Genomic DNA, 18770 nt, shown 5'->3' with positions numbered 1-18770 from the left:
GAGTATTCCCTACCCGTAGGGTTACAGATCCTCCATATATCATGAGAGTAGAAGGAGTATTCCCTACCCGTAGGGTTACAGATCCTCCATATATCATGAGAGTAGAAGGAATATTCCCTACCCGTAGGGTTACAGATCCTCCATATATCATGAGAGTAAAAGGAGTATTCCCTACCCGTAGGGTTACAGATCCTCCATATATCATGAGAGTAGAAGGAGTATTCCCTACCCGTAGGGTTACAGATCCTCCATATATCATGAGAGTAGAAGGAATATTCCCTACCCGTAGGGTTACAGATCCTCCATATATCATGAGAGTAGAAGGAGTATTCCCTACCCGTAGGGTTACAGATCCTCCATATATCATGAGAGTAAAAGGAGTATTCCCTACCCGTAGGGTTACAGATCCTCCATATATCATGAGAGTAAAAGGAGTATTCCCTACCCGTAGGGTTACAGATCCTCCATATATCATGAGAGTAAAAGGAGTATTCCCTACCCGTAGGGTTACAGATCCTCCATATATCATGAGAGTAAAAGGAGTATTCCCTACCCGTAGGGTTAGAGATCCTCCATATATCATGAGAGTAAAAGGAGTATTCCCTACCCGTAGGGTTACAGATCCTCCATATATCATGAGAGTAGAAGGAGTATTCCCTACCCGTAGGGTTAGAGATCCTCCATATATCATGAGAGTAAAAGGAGTATTCCCTACCCGTAGGGTTAGAGATCCTCCATATATCATGAGAGTAAAAGGAGTATTCCCTACCCGTAGGGTTACAGATCCTCCATATATCATGAGAGTAAAGGAGTATTCCCTACCCGTAGGGTTAGAGATCCTCCATATATCATGAGAGTAAAAGGAGTATTCCCTACCCGTAGGGTTAGAGATCCTCCATAAATCATGAGAGTAGAAGGAGTATTCCCTACCCGTAGGGTTACAGATCCTCCATATATCATGAGAGTAAAAGGAGTATTCCCTACCCGTAGGGTTACAGATCCTCCATATATCATGAGAGTAAAAGGAGTATTCCCTACCCGTAGGGTTACAGATCCTCCATATATCATGAGAGTAAAAGGAGTATTCCCTACCCGTAGGGTTAGAGATCCTCCATATATCATGAGAGTAAAAGGAGTATTCCCTACCCGTAGGGTTACAGATCCTCCATATATCATGAGAGTAGAAGGAGTATTCCCTACCCGTAGGGTTAGAGATCCTCCATATATCATGAGAGTAAAAGGAGTATTCCCTACCCGTAGGGTTAGAGATCCTCCATATATCATGAGAGTAAAAGGAGTATTCCCTACCCGTAGGGTTACAGATCCTCCATATATCATGAGAGTAAAGGAGTATTCCCTACCCGTAGGGTTAGAGATCCTCCATATATCATGAGAGTAAAAGGAGTATTCCCTACCCGTAGGGTTACAGATCCTCCATATATCATGAGAGTAGAAGGAGTATTCCCTACCCGTAGGGTTACAGATCCTCCATATATCATGAGAGTAGAAGGAGTATTCCCTACCCGTAGGGTTACAGATCCTCCATATATCATGAGAGTAGAAGGAGTATTCCCTACCCGTAGGGTTACAGATCCTCCATATATCATGAGAGTAGAAGGAGTATTCCCTACCCGTAGGGTTACAGATCCTCCATATATCATGAGAGTAGAAGGAGTATTCCCTACCCGTAGGGTTAGAGATCCTCCATATATCATGAGAGTAAAAGGAGTATTCCCTACCCGTAGGGTTACAGATCCTCCATATATCATGAGAGTAGAAGGAGTATTCCCTACCCGTAGGGTTACAGATCCTCCATATATCATGAGAGTAGAAGGAGTATTCCCTACCCGTAGGGTTACAGATCCTCCATATATCATGAGAGTAGAAGGAGTATTCCCTACCCGTAGGGTTAGAGATCCTCCATATATCATGAGAGTAGAAGGAGTATTCCCTACCCGTAGGGTTACAGATCCTCCATATATCATGAGAGTAGAAGGAGTATTCCCTACCCGTAGGGTTACAGATCCTCCATATATCATGAGAGTAGAAGGAGTATTCCCTACCCGTAGGGTTACAGATCCTCCATATATCATGAGAGTAAAAGGAGTATTCCCTACCCGTAGGGTTAGAGATCCTCCATATATCATGAGAGTAAAAGGAGTATTCCCTACCCGTAGGGTTACAGATCCTCCATATATCATGAGAGTAGAAGGAGTATTCCCTACCCGTAGGGTTACAGATCCTCCATATATCATGAGAGTAGAAGGAGTATTCCCTACCCGTAGGGTTACAGATCCTCCATATATCATGAGAGTAGAAGGAGTATTCCCTACCCGTAGGGTTAGAGATCCTCCATATATCATGAGAGTAAAAGGAGTATTCCCTACCCGTAGGGTTACAGATCCTCCATATATCATGAGAGTAAAAGGAGTATTCCCTACCCGTAGGGTTACAGATCCTCCATATATCATGAGAGTAAAAGGAGTATCCCCTACCCGTAGGGTTACAGATCCTCCATATATCAAATAAGTTCTAATTTTTTATGTAGGTATTTAATAATTCTCTTGAATAGGAGGTAGGGGTTCGCCGGGTAGAGGATCTATCCAAATATTGGTCTAGTACACAGTTGAGGTCTCCTCCAATGACCAGGTTAGTATGGGAGATATCTGGAATCAGGGCAAGGACTCTTTTGAAAAAAGAGGGGTTATCAATGTTTGGCCCATAGATATTTAGTAGAGTTACAGAAGTAGAGTGGATCTCTCCTATTACGATCACATAACGACCCTCTGTGTCCACAATAGTGGTTTTATGTTGAAAGGGAATTCCTTTCCGTACCAGAATCGCTGTGCCTCTCGTTTTGGCAGAGAAGTTAGAGTGATACACTTGCCCCACCCACTTACATTTAAGTCTGTTATGAGAATTGTTTTTCAGATGGGTTTCTTGCAAAAATATAATATCAGACGAGAGTGCTTTCAAGTGGGCTAGGACCTTGCCTCTCTTAATTGGTTCATTTAAACCCTTGACATTCCAGGAAGTGAATGTAAGCCCCACCCTCCTCTCATTTGTAGTTCCTATGGTGGCCTGCATAGCATGTAAGTTACTAAAAAGGTAAGAAAGCGCACCAAACCATCACGATCAGCATATGTAGCACCTACACCCGAGCAGTATCCAACCCACCCCTCCCCCCCTGCAAGCACCTTTACTCTCCACCCTATTCCCCTACTTTCCCCAACATTTACCCCTCCCATCAACCCACATTTAACAGGCATACACAAAAAGGAGAGAAAAAAACATGAAAATAAAAATAATAAACACATTGTCTGGCCGATGCCAAAAAAGCACGGCGCGACCTCGAACAAGAGGTAAAACAAAAATAAAATCCCAACTATACGTTCACCTCTCATTATCCTAGAACTTCTACTAACATCTGAACTGAGGAGGCTCCCGCGAATAAAGTGTTCAATTAGCATCTAATAAACCTAAACAGAATAAGTTGCAACTTAAACATATCGTGCACTTAAGCTTCATGTTGGGTCAATCCCTGAGATAAGCAAGATACAGCATCACAAGATTACATTGCTAAGCAATGCCGATCTAAACATAAACCATCAGCAACCGACATAGACAGCAGTACAATTACATATTGTGGGTTAGGAGATGGGAACAAGGATTTTGATATATTGAACGTACCCCCCAATCAAAAAAATAAAAAATAATAATAATTAAAAATAAAAAAAATACATTTTTTTCCTTTCTAAATAAAATTTTAAAAATTATCTTTTTAATTACTAAAAAAACAATAGTGAGATATATATATATATACATACATACATACATACATACATACCTATATACACACATTTACACACACACCCATACATACATACACATACATCCATAAACATACACATACTTGTACATATACATACATACATACACACTTGAACATATACATACACACACACACGTGCACATATATACACACACACGTGCATACCTACCTACACACATCCATGCGCAAGTATATACACACATACCCACATACGTACACATACCTACGCACATACACATACATCCAAAAATATATACTTATAGAAATAAATATTTAAAAAAATATATATACACACACACACACACACACACACACACACACACACACACATCTACATACACACCCCAGAATAGTAATCTACACTAATTTAAATATACACATACCTAATACTAAAATGCTAAGAGAAAATAATAATAAAGTACACATAGTAATTATATGTACGCACACCTACACAGACACAAGCACCACGGAGGTCTGGTGGGAATCTAATCACACACCTACACAGACACAAGCACCACGGAGGGCTGGTGGGAATCTAATCACACACCTACACAGACACAAGCACCACGGAGGTCTGGTGGGAATCTAATCACACACCTACACAGACACAAGCACCACGGAGGGCTGGTGGGAATCTAATCACACACCTACACAGACACAAGCACCACGGAGGGCTGGTGGGAATCTAATCACACACCTACACAGACACAAGCACCACGGAGGGCTGGTGGGAATCTAATCACACACCTACACAGACACAAGCACCACGGAGGGCTGGTGGGAATCTAATCACACACCTACACAGACACAAGCACCACGGAGGGCTGGTGGGAATCTAATCACACACCTACACAGACACAAGCACCACGGAGGGCTGGTGGGAATCTAATCACACACCTACACAGACACAAGCACCACGGAGGGCTGGTGGGAATCTAATCACACACCTACACAGACACAAGCACCACGGAGGGCTGGTGGGAATCTAATCACACACCTACACAGACACAAGCACCACGGAGGGCTGGTGGGAATCTAATCACACACCTACACAGACACAAGCACCACGGAGGGCTGGTGGGAATCTAATCACACACCTACACAGACACAAGCACCACGGAGGGCTGGTGGGAATCTAATCACACACCTACACAGACACAAGCACCACGGAGGGCTGGTGGGAATCTAATCACACACCTACACAGACACAAGCACCACGGAGGGCTGGTGGGAATCTAATCACACACCTACACAGACACAAGCACCACGGAGGGCTGGTGGGAATCTAATCACACACCTACACAGACACAAGCACCACGGAGGGCTGGTGGGAATCTAATCACACACCTACACAGACACAAGCACCACGGAGGGCTGGTGGGAATCTAATCACACACCTACACAGACACAAGCACCACGGAGGGCTGGTGGGAATCTAATCACACACCTACACAGACACAAGCACCACGGAGGGCTGGTGGGAATCTAATCACACACCTACACAGACACAAGCACCACGGAGGGCTGGTGGGAATCTAATCACACACCTACACAGACACAAGCACCACGGAGGGCTGGTGGGAATCTAATCACACACCTACACAGACACAAGCACCACGGAGGGCTGGTGGGAATCTAATCACACACCTACACAGACACAAGCACCACGGAGGGCTGGTGGGAATCTAATCACACACCTACACAGACACAAGCACCACGGAGGGCTGGTGGGAATCTAATCACACACCTACACAGACACAAGCACCACGGAGGGCTGGTGGGAATCTAATCACACACCTACACAGACACAAGCACCACGGAGGGCTGGTGGGAATCTAATCACACACCTACACAGACACAAGCACCACGGAGGGCTGGTGGGAATCTAATCACACACCTACACAGACACAAGCACCACGGAGGGCTGGTGGGAATCTAATCACACACCTACACAGACACAAGCACCACGGAGGGCTGGTGGGAATCTAATCACACACCTACACAGACACAAGCACCACGGAGGGCTGGTGGGAATCTAATCACACACCTACACAGACACAAGCACCACGGAGGGCTGGTGGGAATCTAATCACACACCTACACAGACACAAGCACCACGGAGGGCTGGTGGGAATCTAATCACACACCTACACAGACACAAGCACCACGGAGGGCTGGTGGGAATCTAATCACACACCTACACAGACACAAGCACCACGGAGGGCTGGTGGGAATCTAATCACACACCTACACAGACACAAGCACCACGGAGGGCTGGTGGGAATCTAATCACACACCTACACAGACACAAGCACCACGGAGGGCTGGTGGGAATCTAATCACACACCTACACAGACACAAGCACCACGGAGGGCTGGTGGGAATCTAATCACACACCTACACAGACACAAGCACCACGGAGGGCTGGTGGGAATCTAATCACACACCTACACAGACACAAGCACCACGGAGGGCTGGTGGGAATCTAATCACACACCTACACAGACACAAGCACCACGGAGGGCTGGTGGGAATCTAATCACACACCTACACAGACACAAGCACCACGGAGGGCTGGTGGGAATCTAATCACACACCTACACAGACACAAGCACCACGGAGGGCTGGTGGGAATCTAATCACACACCTACACAGACACAAGCACCACGGAGGGCTGGTGGGAATCTAATCACACACCTACACAGACACAAGCACCACGGAGGGCTGGTGGGAATCTAATCACACACCTACACAGACACAAGCACCACGGAGGGCTGGTGGGAATCTAATCACACACCTACACAGACACAAGCACCACGGAGGGCTGGTGGGAATCTAATCACACACCTACACAGACACAAGCACCACGGAGGGCTGGTGGGAATCTAATCGCACACCTACACAGACACAAGCACCACGGAGGGCTGGTGGGAATCTAATCGCACACCTACACAGACACAAGCACCACGGAGGGCTGGTGGGAATCTAATCGCACACCTACACAGACACAAGCACCACGGAGGGCTGGTGGGAATCTAATCGCACACCTACACAGACACAAGCACCACGGAGGGCTGGTGGGAATCTAATCGCACACCTACACAGACACAAGCACCACGGAGGGCTGGTGGGAATCTAATCGCACACCTACACAGACACAAGCACCACGGAGGGCTGGTGGGAATCTAATCGCACACCTACACAGACACAAGCACCACGGAGGGCTGGTGGGAATCTAATCGCACACCTACACAGACACAAGCACCACGGAGGGCTGGTGGGAATCTAATCGCACACCTACACAGACACAAGCACCACGGAGGGCTGGTGGGAATCTAATCGCACACCTACACAGACACAAGCACCACGGAGGGCTGGTGGGAATCTAATCGCACACCTACACAGACACAAGCACCACGGAGGGCTGGTGGGAATCTAATCGCACACCTACACAGACACAAGCACCACGGAGGGCTGGTGGGAATCTAATCGCACACCTACACAGACACAAGCACCACGGAGGGCTGGTGGGAATCTAATCGCACACCTACACAGACACAAGCACCACGGAGGGCTGGTGGGAATCTAATCGCACACCTACACAGACACAAGCACCACGGAGGGCTGGTGGGAATCTAATCGCACACCTACACAGACACAAGCACCACGGAGGGCTGGTGGGAATCTAATCGCACACCTACACAGACACAAGCACCACGGAGGGCTGGTGGGAATCTAATCGCACACCTACACAGACACAAGCACCACGGAGGGCTGGTGGGAATCTAATCACACACCTACACAGACACAAGCACCACGGAGGGCTGGTGGGAATCTAATCGCACACCTACACAGACACAAGCACCACGGAGGGCTGGTGGGAATCTAATCGCACACCTACACAGACACAAGCACCACGGAGGGCTGGTGGGAATCTAATCGCACACCTACACAGACACAAGCACCACGGAGGGCTGGTGGGAATCTAATCGCACACCTACACAGACACAAGCACCACGGAGGGCTGGTGGGAATCTAATCGCACACCTACACAGACACAAGCACCACGGAGGGCTGGTGGGAATCTAATCGCACACCTACACAGACACAAGCACCACGGAGGGCTGGTGGGAATCTAATCGCACACCTACACAGACACAAGCACCACGGAGGGCTGGTGGGAATCTAATCGCACACCTACACAGACACAAGCACCACGGAGGGCTGGTGGGAATCTAATCGCACACCTACACAGACACAAGCACCACGGAGGTCTGGTGGGAATCTAATCGCACACCTACACAGACACAAGCACCACGGAGGTCTGGTGGGAATCTAATCGCACACCTACACAGACACAAGCACCACGGAGGTCTGGTGGGAATCTAATCACACACCTACACAGACACAAGCACCACGGAGGGCTGGTGGGAATCTAATCACACACCTACACAGACACAAGCACCACGGAGGGCTGGTGGGAATCTAATCACACACCTACACAGACACAAGCACCACGGAGGGCTGGTGGGAATCTAATCACACACCTACACAGACACAAGCACCACGGAGGGCTGGTGGGAATCTAATCACACACCTACACAGACACAAGCACCACGGAGGGCTGGTGGGAATCTAATCACACACCTACACAGACACAAGCACCACGGAGGTCTGGTGGGAATCTAATCGTGAGAGCGGGCCAGGCTATGACAAAGGCAGAACAGCACAAAACATCAACTTGCAATCCAGGTGTTTGCGTCTGCCCCTTCCCAGCCATCACCCCCAGACCCCCGCAGGCAATAACTAACCGGTATGGTAATAGGAATAATGTAAGAATTGAAAAATAAATAACGAAACAAAACAAAAATGGGGGAACATAAGTATATCCATCCGAAAGTGTCAATGATCAGACCTGGAAGGCCTCCCAAACAGGCACCACCCCGAACCCAGTCGGAATTAAAGTGAAACTGACGTTAAATGAGAGCTCTAACCGCCCTCCATTGGTCAGCTCAGCGTGTTACATGTTCGGCAGGCCCTGTCGAGACCGTTTAGTACGGTTTCACCCGTTATGGTATAGTATGGGTTCGAGTCCATGAGCAGACCCTAACACACAATGACAAGGCACTCTAACCTGTACGGGGGATTGGCGTATATTCCCGGATAAACATCTCTGCGTCCAAAACCGAGGAGAGCCAAATCTTCTCCCCGGAAGGCGGGGTAATTCTTAGTCTTGCAGGGAAGAGCAAGGCTGGGCAAAGATGGAGTTTGTAGAGTTTGGTCATGACATCTCTGTAACCGGCGCGGTGCTTTGCCACATCGGGCGCATAATCATCATAGACACGGAAGGGGTGACCTTTATGTAACAGGTTGCCCCTCATTCGAGCCTCGCGCAGGATAAGATCCTTGGTCTTGAAACTGTGACAACAGATGATTACTGGGCGAGGACGTTGGCCCGGTCGAGGCACTGGGACAAGGGCGCGATGTGCACGGTCCAGTTGGTGATCTTAAACCAAAACATCCGATCCCATTGCATCCTTCAATAGCTTGGCGAAGAAGTCGGTGGGGCGGGAGCCCGCCTCTATCCCCTCTGCCAGCCCAACAACGCGAAGGTTGTGACGTCTGGATCGGCCCTCCAGGTCGACCACTTTCACAGAAAGCCTCTGCACACTATCCTGCAATGACGTGCATAGCTTTTCCAACTCGTCGATCCTACCAGCGTTGAATTCAGAAGCTTTCTCAAGGTCCACAATACTCTGGCCCTGCGAGGCGACCGTTCGAATGGTGCTCTCAATTTTAGTGTCCAGTTCAGCAATAGTAGCCTTAAGATCCTCAGCTATAGCAACACGTAGTTCTCCCAGAGCGCGGGTAAGTTCTGTAAGTGTCACGTTGTTACCTGTGCCTTCCGCCATGTCTGTCTCGTTGTTTGGCGGGGAGTAGGCCTCCGAAGTGGATTTATTGTCCTTTGGTCGCTTATTACTCGGCATTTTCACATAGAAAGTTACAATATTGTATTAGAAAGAAACGTTTGTTGTAAAAAGTGCTATAAAGTAGGTTAAGTTAGATTATTTCGCAAAAAAGTTGCAGGAGCCTCTCACACACAGCCGTTCACTCCAACATGCTAGCTCCGCCCTCCCAGGCTAGTTATTTTGACACCCACCAAGTTTGGTACTCACCAAACTCAGATTTACTATAAGAAAAATTGGATTACCTTTGCTGTTCTTCATCAGAATGCACTCCCAGGACTTCTACTTCAATAACAAATATTGGTTTGGTTCCAAATAATCCATAGTTATATCCAAATAGCGGCGTTTTGTTCGTGCGTTCAAGACACTATCAGAAGGGTGACGAGCATGGCGCGTTTCGTGACGACAAATGTCAAAATATTCCATTACCGTACTTCGAAGCATGTCAAACGCTGTTTAAAATCTATTTTTATGCGATTTTTCTCGTAAAAAAGCGATAATATTCCGACCGGGAGTCGTTGTTTTCGTTCAAAGACTGAAAATGTAAACATGGAGTCGTCTCGTGCACGCGCACGCCAGTCTCATTGTTCTCAGATTGACCACTTACCAAATGCGCTACTGTTTTTCAGCCATGGCCTGCAAAGTCATCATTCAACGTTCTGGCGCCTTCTGAGAGCCTATGGGAGCGTTAGAAAATGTCAGGTTACAGCAGAGATCCCCTGTTTTGGATAGAGATGACAAAGCAGGCCAAGAAATGGTCAGAGGGCGCTTCCTGTTTGGAATCTTCTCAGGTTTTGGCCTGCCAAATGAGTTCTGTTATACTCACAGACACCATTCAAACAGTTTTAGAAACTTTAGGGTGTTTTCTATCCAAATCAAACAATTATATGCATATTCTAGTTTCTGGGCAGTAGTAATAACCAGATTAAATCGGGTACGTTTTTTTATCCGGATGTGAAAATACTGCCCCCTACCCTAGAGAGGTTAACCTAGTAAGATCATCAGCCACATGTCTTTAACCTAGTAAGATCATCAGCCACGTGTCGTTAACCTAGTAAGATCATCAGCCACGTGTCGTTAACCTAGTAAGATCATCAGCCACGTGTCGTTAACCTAGTAAGATCATCAGCCACGTGTCGTTAACCTAGTAAGATCATCAGCCACGTGTCGTTAACCTAGTAAGATCATCAGCCACGTGTCGTTAACCTAGTAAGATCATCAGCCACGTGTCGTTAACCTAGTAAGATCATCAGCCACGTGTCGTTAACCTAGTAAGATCATCAGCCACGTGTCGTTAACCTAGTAAGATCATCAGCCACGTGTCGTTAACCTAGTAAGATCATCAGCCACGTGTCGTTAACCTAGTAAGATCATCAGCCACGTGTCGTTAACCTAGTAAGATCATCAGCCACGTGTCGTTAACCTAGTAAGATCATCAGCCACGTGTCGTTAACCTAGTAAGATCATCAGCCACGTGTCTTAACCTAGTAAGATCATCAGCCACGTGTCGTTAACCTAGTAAGATCATCAGCCACGTGTCCGTTAACCTAGTAAGATCATCAGCCACGTGTCCGTTAAGCCTAGTAAGATCATCAGCCACGTGTCGTTAACCTAGTAAGATCATCAGCCACGTGTCGTTAACCTAGTAAGATCATCAGCCACGTGTCGTTAACCTAGTAAGTTCATCAGCCACGTGTCGTTATGTTAAGATGGCTTGTTATAAGAAGTTTAATGCCCATTAATCGGTCAACCTCTAGTATGAACTGGTCTGTGTGGAGTCATGAACTGGTGTGTGTGTGTGTGTGTAGCCATGTCCTGGTGTATAAACTGGTGTGTGTGTGTGTGTGTGTGTAGCCATGTCCTGGTGTATAAACTGGTGTGTGTGTAGCCATGTCCTGGTGTATAAACTGGTGTGTGTGTGTGTGTAGCCATGTCCTGGTGTATAAACTGGTGTGTGTGTGTGTGTGTGTGTGTGTGTGTGTGTGTGTGTGTGTAGCCATGTCCTGGTGTATAAACTGGTCTGTGTGTGTGTAGCCATGTCCTGGTGTATAAACTGGTCTGTGTGTGTGTGTGTGTGTGTGTAGCCATGTCCTGGTGTATAAACTGGTCTGTGTGTGTGTGTGTGTGTGTGTGTGTGTGTAGCCATGTCCTGGTGTATAAACTGGTCTCTGTGTGTGTGTGTAGCCATGTCCTGGTGTATAAACTGGTGTGTGTGTGTGTGTGTAGCCATGTCCTGGTGTATAAACTGGTGTGTGTGTGTGTGTGTGTAGCCATGTCCTGGTGTATAAACTGGTGTGTGTGTGTGTGTGTGTGTAGTAATGTCCTGGTGTATTAACTGGTGTGTGTGTGTGTGTAGCCATGTCCTGGTGTATAAACTGGTCTGTGTGTGTGTGTAGCCATGTCCTGGTGTATTAACTGGTGTGTGTGTAGCCATGTACTGGTGTATAAACTGGTGTGTGTGTGTGTGTGTGTAGCCATGTCCTGGTGTATAAACTAGGTGGGACGTCTCTGAGTGTGACGGTGCTGCAGGTGAATGGTGGAATGTTCCGGGTTCTGAACACCCATACAGACCACAGCATCGGAGGAGAGAGCTTCACCAGCGCCCTGGCAGGGCACTTGGCTGCCGAGTTCAAACGGTAATACACACACACACACACACACACACACACACACACACAGCACCTGGCTGCAGAGTCCAATGGGGAACTGACAGCATCTTATCAACAACAACCTGTTCATATAGACCCCAGGAAGAAGGAGTTGGTTTCTACATATTCTGACAAGTGAACACTTGGATGTGGTCACTCCCATTTTCACACTCAGAATGTAGGGATGATTCCCCTCCACCCGGCCTGTTAGCCCTCCACTCGGCCTGTTAGCCATGGGAGAGCGTATTCCCCAACATCTGATCCCTGGTTTTAACGGTGTCTGTCCCCCCCCTCCACTCGGCCTGTTAGCCATGGGAGAGCGTATTCCCCTACATCTGATCCCTGGTTTTAACGGTGTCTGTCCCCCCCCTCCACTCGGCCTGTTAGCCATGGGAGAGCGTATTCCCCTACATCCCTGGTTTTAACGGTGTCTGTCCCCCCCCCTCCACTCGGCCTGTTAGTCATGGGAGAGCGTATTCCCCTACATCCCTGGTTTTAACGGCGTCTGTCTGTCTGCAGGTCGTTTAAACAGGATGTTAGCAGTAACGCGAGGGCCATGTTGAAGCTGATGAACGGAGCAGACATGGCCAAACATTCTCTCTCCACGCTGGGTTCTGCTAATTGCTTCGTTGACTCTCTACACGACGGCATGGACTTCGACTGCAACATCTCCAGGTGACTACACTACCCACAAACCCCTGCTCTCTTACCTACCACAATGTGTATTTGTATTTATTTAAATAGGCAAGTCGGTTAAGAACAAATTCTTATTTACAATGACTGCCTCCCCTGAACGACTCTGGGCCAATCATGTGCCGCCCTATGGGACTTCCGATCACGGCCGGTTGTGATACAGCCCTGAATGGAACCCGGGTCTGTAGTGACGCCTGTAGAGCTGCGATGCAGGGCCTTAGACCGCTGCGCCCTTCACAATCCCCCTCTTCATACACCGCCACAGGAAAGTCACACTGTGTTTCTTTTCTCAGGGCCCGTTTTGAGCTGCTGTGTTCTTCCCTGTTCAACAAGAGTGTCCAACCAATCAGAAGCCTGCTGGAGACGACTGGGCTCTCTACTAGCGACATCAACAAGGTAACCCTCAGCCTCAGCCTACCTAACATGGGGTTTGGGAGTTGCCATGGCAACGGTGCTTTGTAAATACTGGACGTATAGTTACTATTTATAAACATCTGGATTTATTTTGGGGGGGATGAAGTGTCAACTTGATAGCTAGCTAGTTTGGCTTTCTCCGACCAACATAAAATGTCTGCAAAATAAAATCATTATTTCACCTGAGAAACATCACCCGACTCAGTCCTGTTCTCTCTAAACCTGAGAGGCTGGTCAACTCCCGAGACACAGTAATCTAGTAGGAAGGTGACGTGTCTTTGGCTATGCCGGATTAAGTGATATAACATGCTATTCTATAAAATCCTTTCTCTGTAATTAATATCACCTGATTCGCTAATCATGTAAATGTAATTAACTAGAAAGTCGGGGCACCACGGAAGAGTGTTTATAGAGCCGTTATCTTCCGAATAAACTCTTTAAAGACTTTAATATTTTACATCGATAGCCGTCAATATTAATCTTCATTTTATTTTCAGTCTCATAATGAAAGTTGTAAATTCTTGGTTCACGAACCCTGGCTAACAAGTTGAATCAGCAATACAAAATTGGGTTTATTTATTTACTAAATGCCTAACTAATCACACAGAATACAAATGATGTCATACAGAAAACATCCCTGGTGGACGGAGCCGACATGGCGGCTTGTTACACAAAGAAGGGGGTTGGGCTTGAATGAAAGAGCGGGAAGACTTAGGAACAAAGAAACAGCAGCTATGCTATCGTACATACATTATCTTATGCATTCTAAATTACCGCCCATTTGGAAAAGGAAAATGCAATAAATATTTACTCTGAGCTGCGCTTCGGTAGGTTGGTCGTAGATGCTGGCCGGGTTGGCCAACAGATTTTCCTGTCCTCGGAAGAATGTCTCTGGTGGTAAATTGGATACGTGGTGGTATCTTCGTCCGTCTGTTAGACTGGATCCGTCGTCCGTCCTTTCCTAGCCCACGTCTACAGCGGCCGCTGCTAACTCACCGGCTAGGAAGTATTACTTCTGTAGTGAATAAGAGTTCAAAGTTCATACCATTCACAACCAAAGCTCACACCGAGGTTGGCTTAGTTCTGTACTTGACATGTGTGTCCTTGTAACGCAGAGGCTGCAGACCTCACGTAGTGGAACTCCTGGAGAACATTGGTCATTGTCTTATATAGTGGCGAGGGGAGAAGGGTGTGTTTCATCGTTTATAACCCACGTTTCTTCACAGGGGCGGGCCACTGATCAAGCAGGGCACTTTCCTTATGAAAACCCAATTCTCTCAATTGGAAGCTAAAATTACATTTAATCTCCTAACAAACAATTTCAATATCATGATAACTAGAATGTGTATACTTTCCCAGGTACAGTTTGTCGTCCTGTCATCAGTCATAATGTCTCAGATGACAACCGAACTGACATCCATACTCATTACGTTCCAAAGCATATTTCCAACTGGTTTTATTACTGAAATATGGTTCCTTTCCCCCCACTTGTTTGATGTTCCCAGACTCTCTATATTTAACAAAGGCTATTCAACAGTCCTTCAGTGGGGTCAGAGAGAGAGGGAAGGGAGAAAGGTATTTATGGGGGGTCATAAACCTTACCCACAGGCCAACGTCATGACAACTGCAATGCTCTCCTTGGTGGTCTCCCCTCAAAAAGCATCCACAGGCTGCAGCTTGTGCAGAACAGCGTTGCCAGGATCCTTACAGGAACCCAGAAATCAATCAATCAAATGTATTTATATAGCCCTTCTTACATCAGCTGATATCTCAAAGTGCTGTACAGAAACCCAGCCTAAAACCGCAAACAGCAAGCAATGCAGGTGTAGAAGCACGGTGGCTAGGAAAAACTCCCCTAGAAAGGCCAAAACCTAGGAAGAAACCTAGAGAGGAACCAGGCTATGAGGGGTGGCTAGGAAAAACTCCCTAGAAAGGCCAGAACCCAGGAAGAAACCTAGAGAGGAACCAGGCTATGAGGGGTGGCCAGTCCTCTTCTGGCTGTGCCGGGTGGAGATTATAACAGCACATGGCCAAGATGTTCAAATGTGTGTTCCAGGTGGTTCTCTGTGGGGGTTTAACGGTGTGTGTGTTCCAGGTAGTTCTCTGTGGGGGTTCTGCGAGGATCCCTCGGCTGCAGCAGATGATCAGAGATTTGTTCGCTGACGTGGAGCTGCTAAGCTCCGCCCCTCCTGATGAGGTCATCGCGGTCGGCGCAGCGATGGAGGCGGGCCTTCTAGTCGGCCGGGAGATTGGCTCCTCCCCAGAGTCTGTTACCGTGGAAGCCTGTGTCTCAGACATTCTGCTCAAGGTACACACACAGACACACACACACACACACACACACACACACACACACACACACACACACACAGACACACACAGACACACACAGACACACACAGACACACACAGACACACACAGACAGACACACACACAGACAGACAGACAGACACACACAGACACACACAGACAGACAGACAGACACACACAGACACACACAGACAGACAGACAGACACACACAGACAGACACACAGACAGACAGACACACACAGACAGACACACAGACAGACACAGACAGACAGACAGACAGACACAGACAGACAGACAGACACACACAGACAGACACACAGACAGACAGACACACACAGACAGACAGACACACAGACAGACAGACACAGACAGACAGACACACACAGACAGACAGACACACACAGACAGACAGACAGACACACACAGACAGACACACACACACACACACAGACAGACAGACACACAGACAGACACACAGACAGACACACAGACAGACACACAGACAGACACACAGACAGACACACAGACAGACACACACACACACACAGACACACAGACAGACAGACAGACACACACACACACACAGACAGACACACACACAGATCAGTGACTAATAGAGCAGCTTCTGATTGGCTAATCTGTGTGATTGACAGGAGGTGGATGAAACAGGGGCTGAGGTGTTCTCTGTGCTCCTCCCCTCGGGCACGCCCCTTCCTGCTCGGCGACATCACATCCTGTCTGGTCCTGGCCGCTTGGCATCCCTCTGTCTGGAGCTTTACCAGAAAACCACAGAGCAGCCAGAGAGACTGGCCAAGGTACACACACACACACACACACACACACACACACACACACACACACACACACACACACACACACACACACCATATATACACACACACACCCACCCTCCACCAGAGCAGCCAGAGAGACTGGCCAAGGTACGCGCACACACACACACACCCCCCCCCCCCCTCCACCAGAAAACCACAGAGCAGCCAGAGAGACTGGCCAAGGTACACACACACACACACACACACACCCTCCCTCCACCAGAAAACCACAGAGCAGCCAGAGAGACTGGCCAAGGTACACACACACACCCCCCCCTCCACCAGAGAGCCAGCATGTCTCTCTTGTCTGCAGATTGTTCTGAGAGACCTGGAGACCAAAGAGGACAACCATGACATTGATGCCGTGGTAACCATGAAGAGGTAACTCCCAGCAGCACTCTGTTTCAGCTGTGGACCGGACCGTGTATTTGGACCGGACCGTGTGTGTGGACCGTGTATTCGGACCGTGTGTGTGGACCGTGTATTCTGACCGGACCGTGTGTGTGGACCGTGTATGTGGACCGGATCGTGTATGTGGACCGTGTATTCTGACCGGACCGTGTGTGTGGACCGTGTATTTGGACCGGACAGTGTATGTATGTGGACTGGACCGGACCGTGTATTCGGACCGGGGTGTAACCTGTGTGTGTTTCAGGGACGGGTCTCTCCATGTGAGCTGTGTGGAGCAGAACAGTGGGAAGACTGAAGCCATCAGTATATCAGCAGTCTCCTGATTTCACCACCAGCTCCAAGTTAATGTCATTTTACTTGTTGTTAAAGTTCCTTTTTAAAGTTTAAATAAAGACATTCTGGTTTAACTTAGTTCCTTTATTCTCTTCAGTTACGAACAGCTGCAACAGACTTCCTTTATTCTCTCCAGTTACGAACAGCGTTAGTCTATCTGTGGTCTCTCAGCCTGGCAGGAGGAGACTGCAGGTCTGTGTTCCCTACTGAACATTTACAGGGTGGTTGAGGGGCGTCGCTGTGGTTTCTCTTGGCCCTGATAGGCCAGGTGTGCAGCAGGCACTGGTAGGGTACATGTGTATATAGGGTATGGGTAAGGTGTCTCTCTAACAAAGTAGGGCATGGGTATGGTATCTCTAACAAAGTAGGGCATGGGTAAGGTGTCTCTATAACAAGGTAGGGCATGGGTAAGGTGTCTCTATAACAAGGTAGGGCATGGGTAAGGTGTCTCTATAACAAGGTAGGGCCTGGGTAAGGTGTCTCTATAACAAGGTAGGACATGGCTAAGGTCTAGATAATTCCTAGGCGCCACACATGAAATCGTATATATGCATTAATCAATTGACTTGAAGTTGGACAAAAACAGACAACTATTTTCAGGCGAGGAAGACATTGTGGGTTCTTGACAATCATCCATTGACTCTATAACAGAGATGGACCCATATAACCTGGACCCCTCTCACACAACCTGGACCCATTTAACCTGGACTCCTCTATAACAGATGGACCCATATAACCTGGACCCCTCTCACATATAACCTGGACCCCTCTATAACAGATGGACCCATATAACCTGGACCCCTCTCACATATAACCTGGACTCCTCTATAACCTGGACCCCTCTCACATATAACCTGGACTCCTCTCACATATAACCTGGACTCCTCTATAACCTGGACTCCTCTCACACATAACCTGGACTCCTCTCACATATAACCTGGACCCCTCTCACATATAACCTGGACCCCTCTCACATATAACCTGGACTCCTCTCACATATAACCTGGACCCCTCTATAACCTGGACTCCTCTCACATATAACCTGGACTCCTCTCACATATAACCTGGACTCCTCTCACATATAACCTGGACTCCTCTCACATATAACCTGGACTCCTCTCACATATAACCTGGACTCCTCTCACATATAACCTGGACTCCTCTCACATATAACCTGGACCCCTCTCACATATAACCTGGACCCCTCTCACACATAACCTGGACCCCTCTCACACATAACCTGGACTCCTCTCACACATATAACCTGGACTCCTCTCACACATATAACCTGGACTCCTCTCACACATAACCTGGACTCCTCTCACACA

At 47.8% G+C, this 18770-nt stretch overlaps 2 protein-coding genes across 18 annotated transcripts in view; one reads left to right on the top strand and one right to left on the bottom strand.

The window, feature by feature from the left end:
* LOC115189848 (heat shock 70 kDa protein 14-like) overlaps positions 1-17516 on the top strand; it is a 49638-nt gene extending 32122 nt beyond the window's left edge. The window contains exons 7-13 of the mRNA XM_029748371.1: positions 12273-12434; positions 12966-13121; positions 13433-13535; positions 15649-15861; positions 16519-16680; positions 17012-17079; positions 17354-17516. Coding sequence (XP_029604231.1) covers positions 12273-12434; positions 12966-13121; positions 13433-13535; positions 15649-15861; positions 16519-16680; positions 17012-17079; positions 17354-17432 — 943 coding nt within the window. The 3' untranslated portion in view covers positions 17433-17516. The remainder of the gene's footprint in view (positions 1-12272; positions 12435-12965; positions 13122-13432; positions 13536-15648; positions 15862-16518; positions 16681-17011; positions 17080-17353) is intronic.
* Positions 1-18770, bottom strand: part of LOC115189842 (protein artemis) — a 162185-nt gene that overhangs the window by 117798 nt on the left and 25617 nt on the right. For 14 of the 17 annotated variants that reach the window (XM_029748357.1, XM_029748361.1, XM_029748362.1 and 11 more), the window contains exons 15-16: positions 18236-18318; positions 18180-18201 (exon numbers count right to left, since the gene is read on the bottom strand). The gene's annotated coding sequence lies outside the window, so the exon portion shown is untranslated. Of the gene's footprint in view, positions 1-17511; positions 18319-18770 lie in introns of those variants that run through there. The other 3 variants (XM_029748364.1, XM_029748365.1, XM_029748366.1) reach the window with 3 other exon arrangements.

Source organism: Salmo trutta, unplaced genomic scaffold (assembly GCF_901001165.1).
Source record: "Salmo trutta unplaced genomic scaffold, fSalTru1.1, whole genome shotgun sequence".
Classification (NCBI taxonomy): Eukaryota; Metazoa; Chordata; class Actinopteri; order Salmoniformes; family Salmonidae; genus Salmo; species Salmo trutta.
The sequence above is the reverse complement of the archived record's forward strand: the minus strand, read 5'-3'. Positions and strand labels throughout refer to the sequence as shown.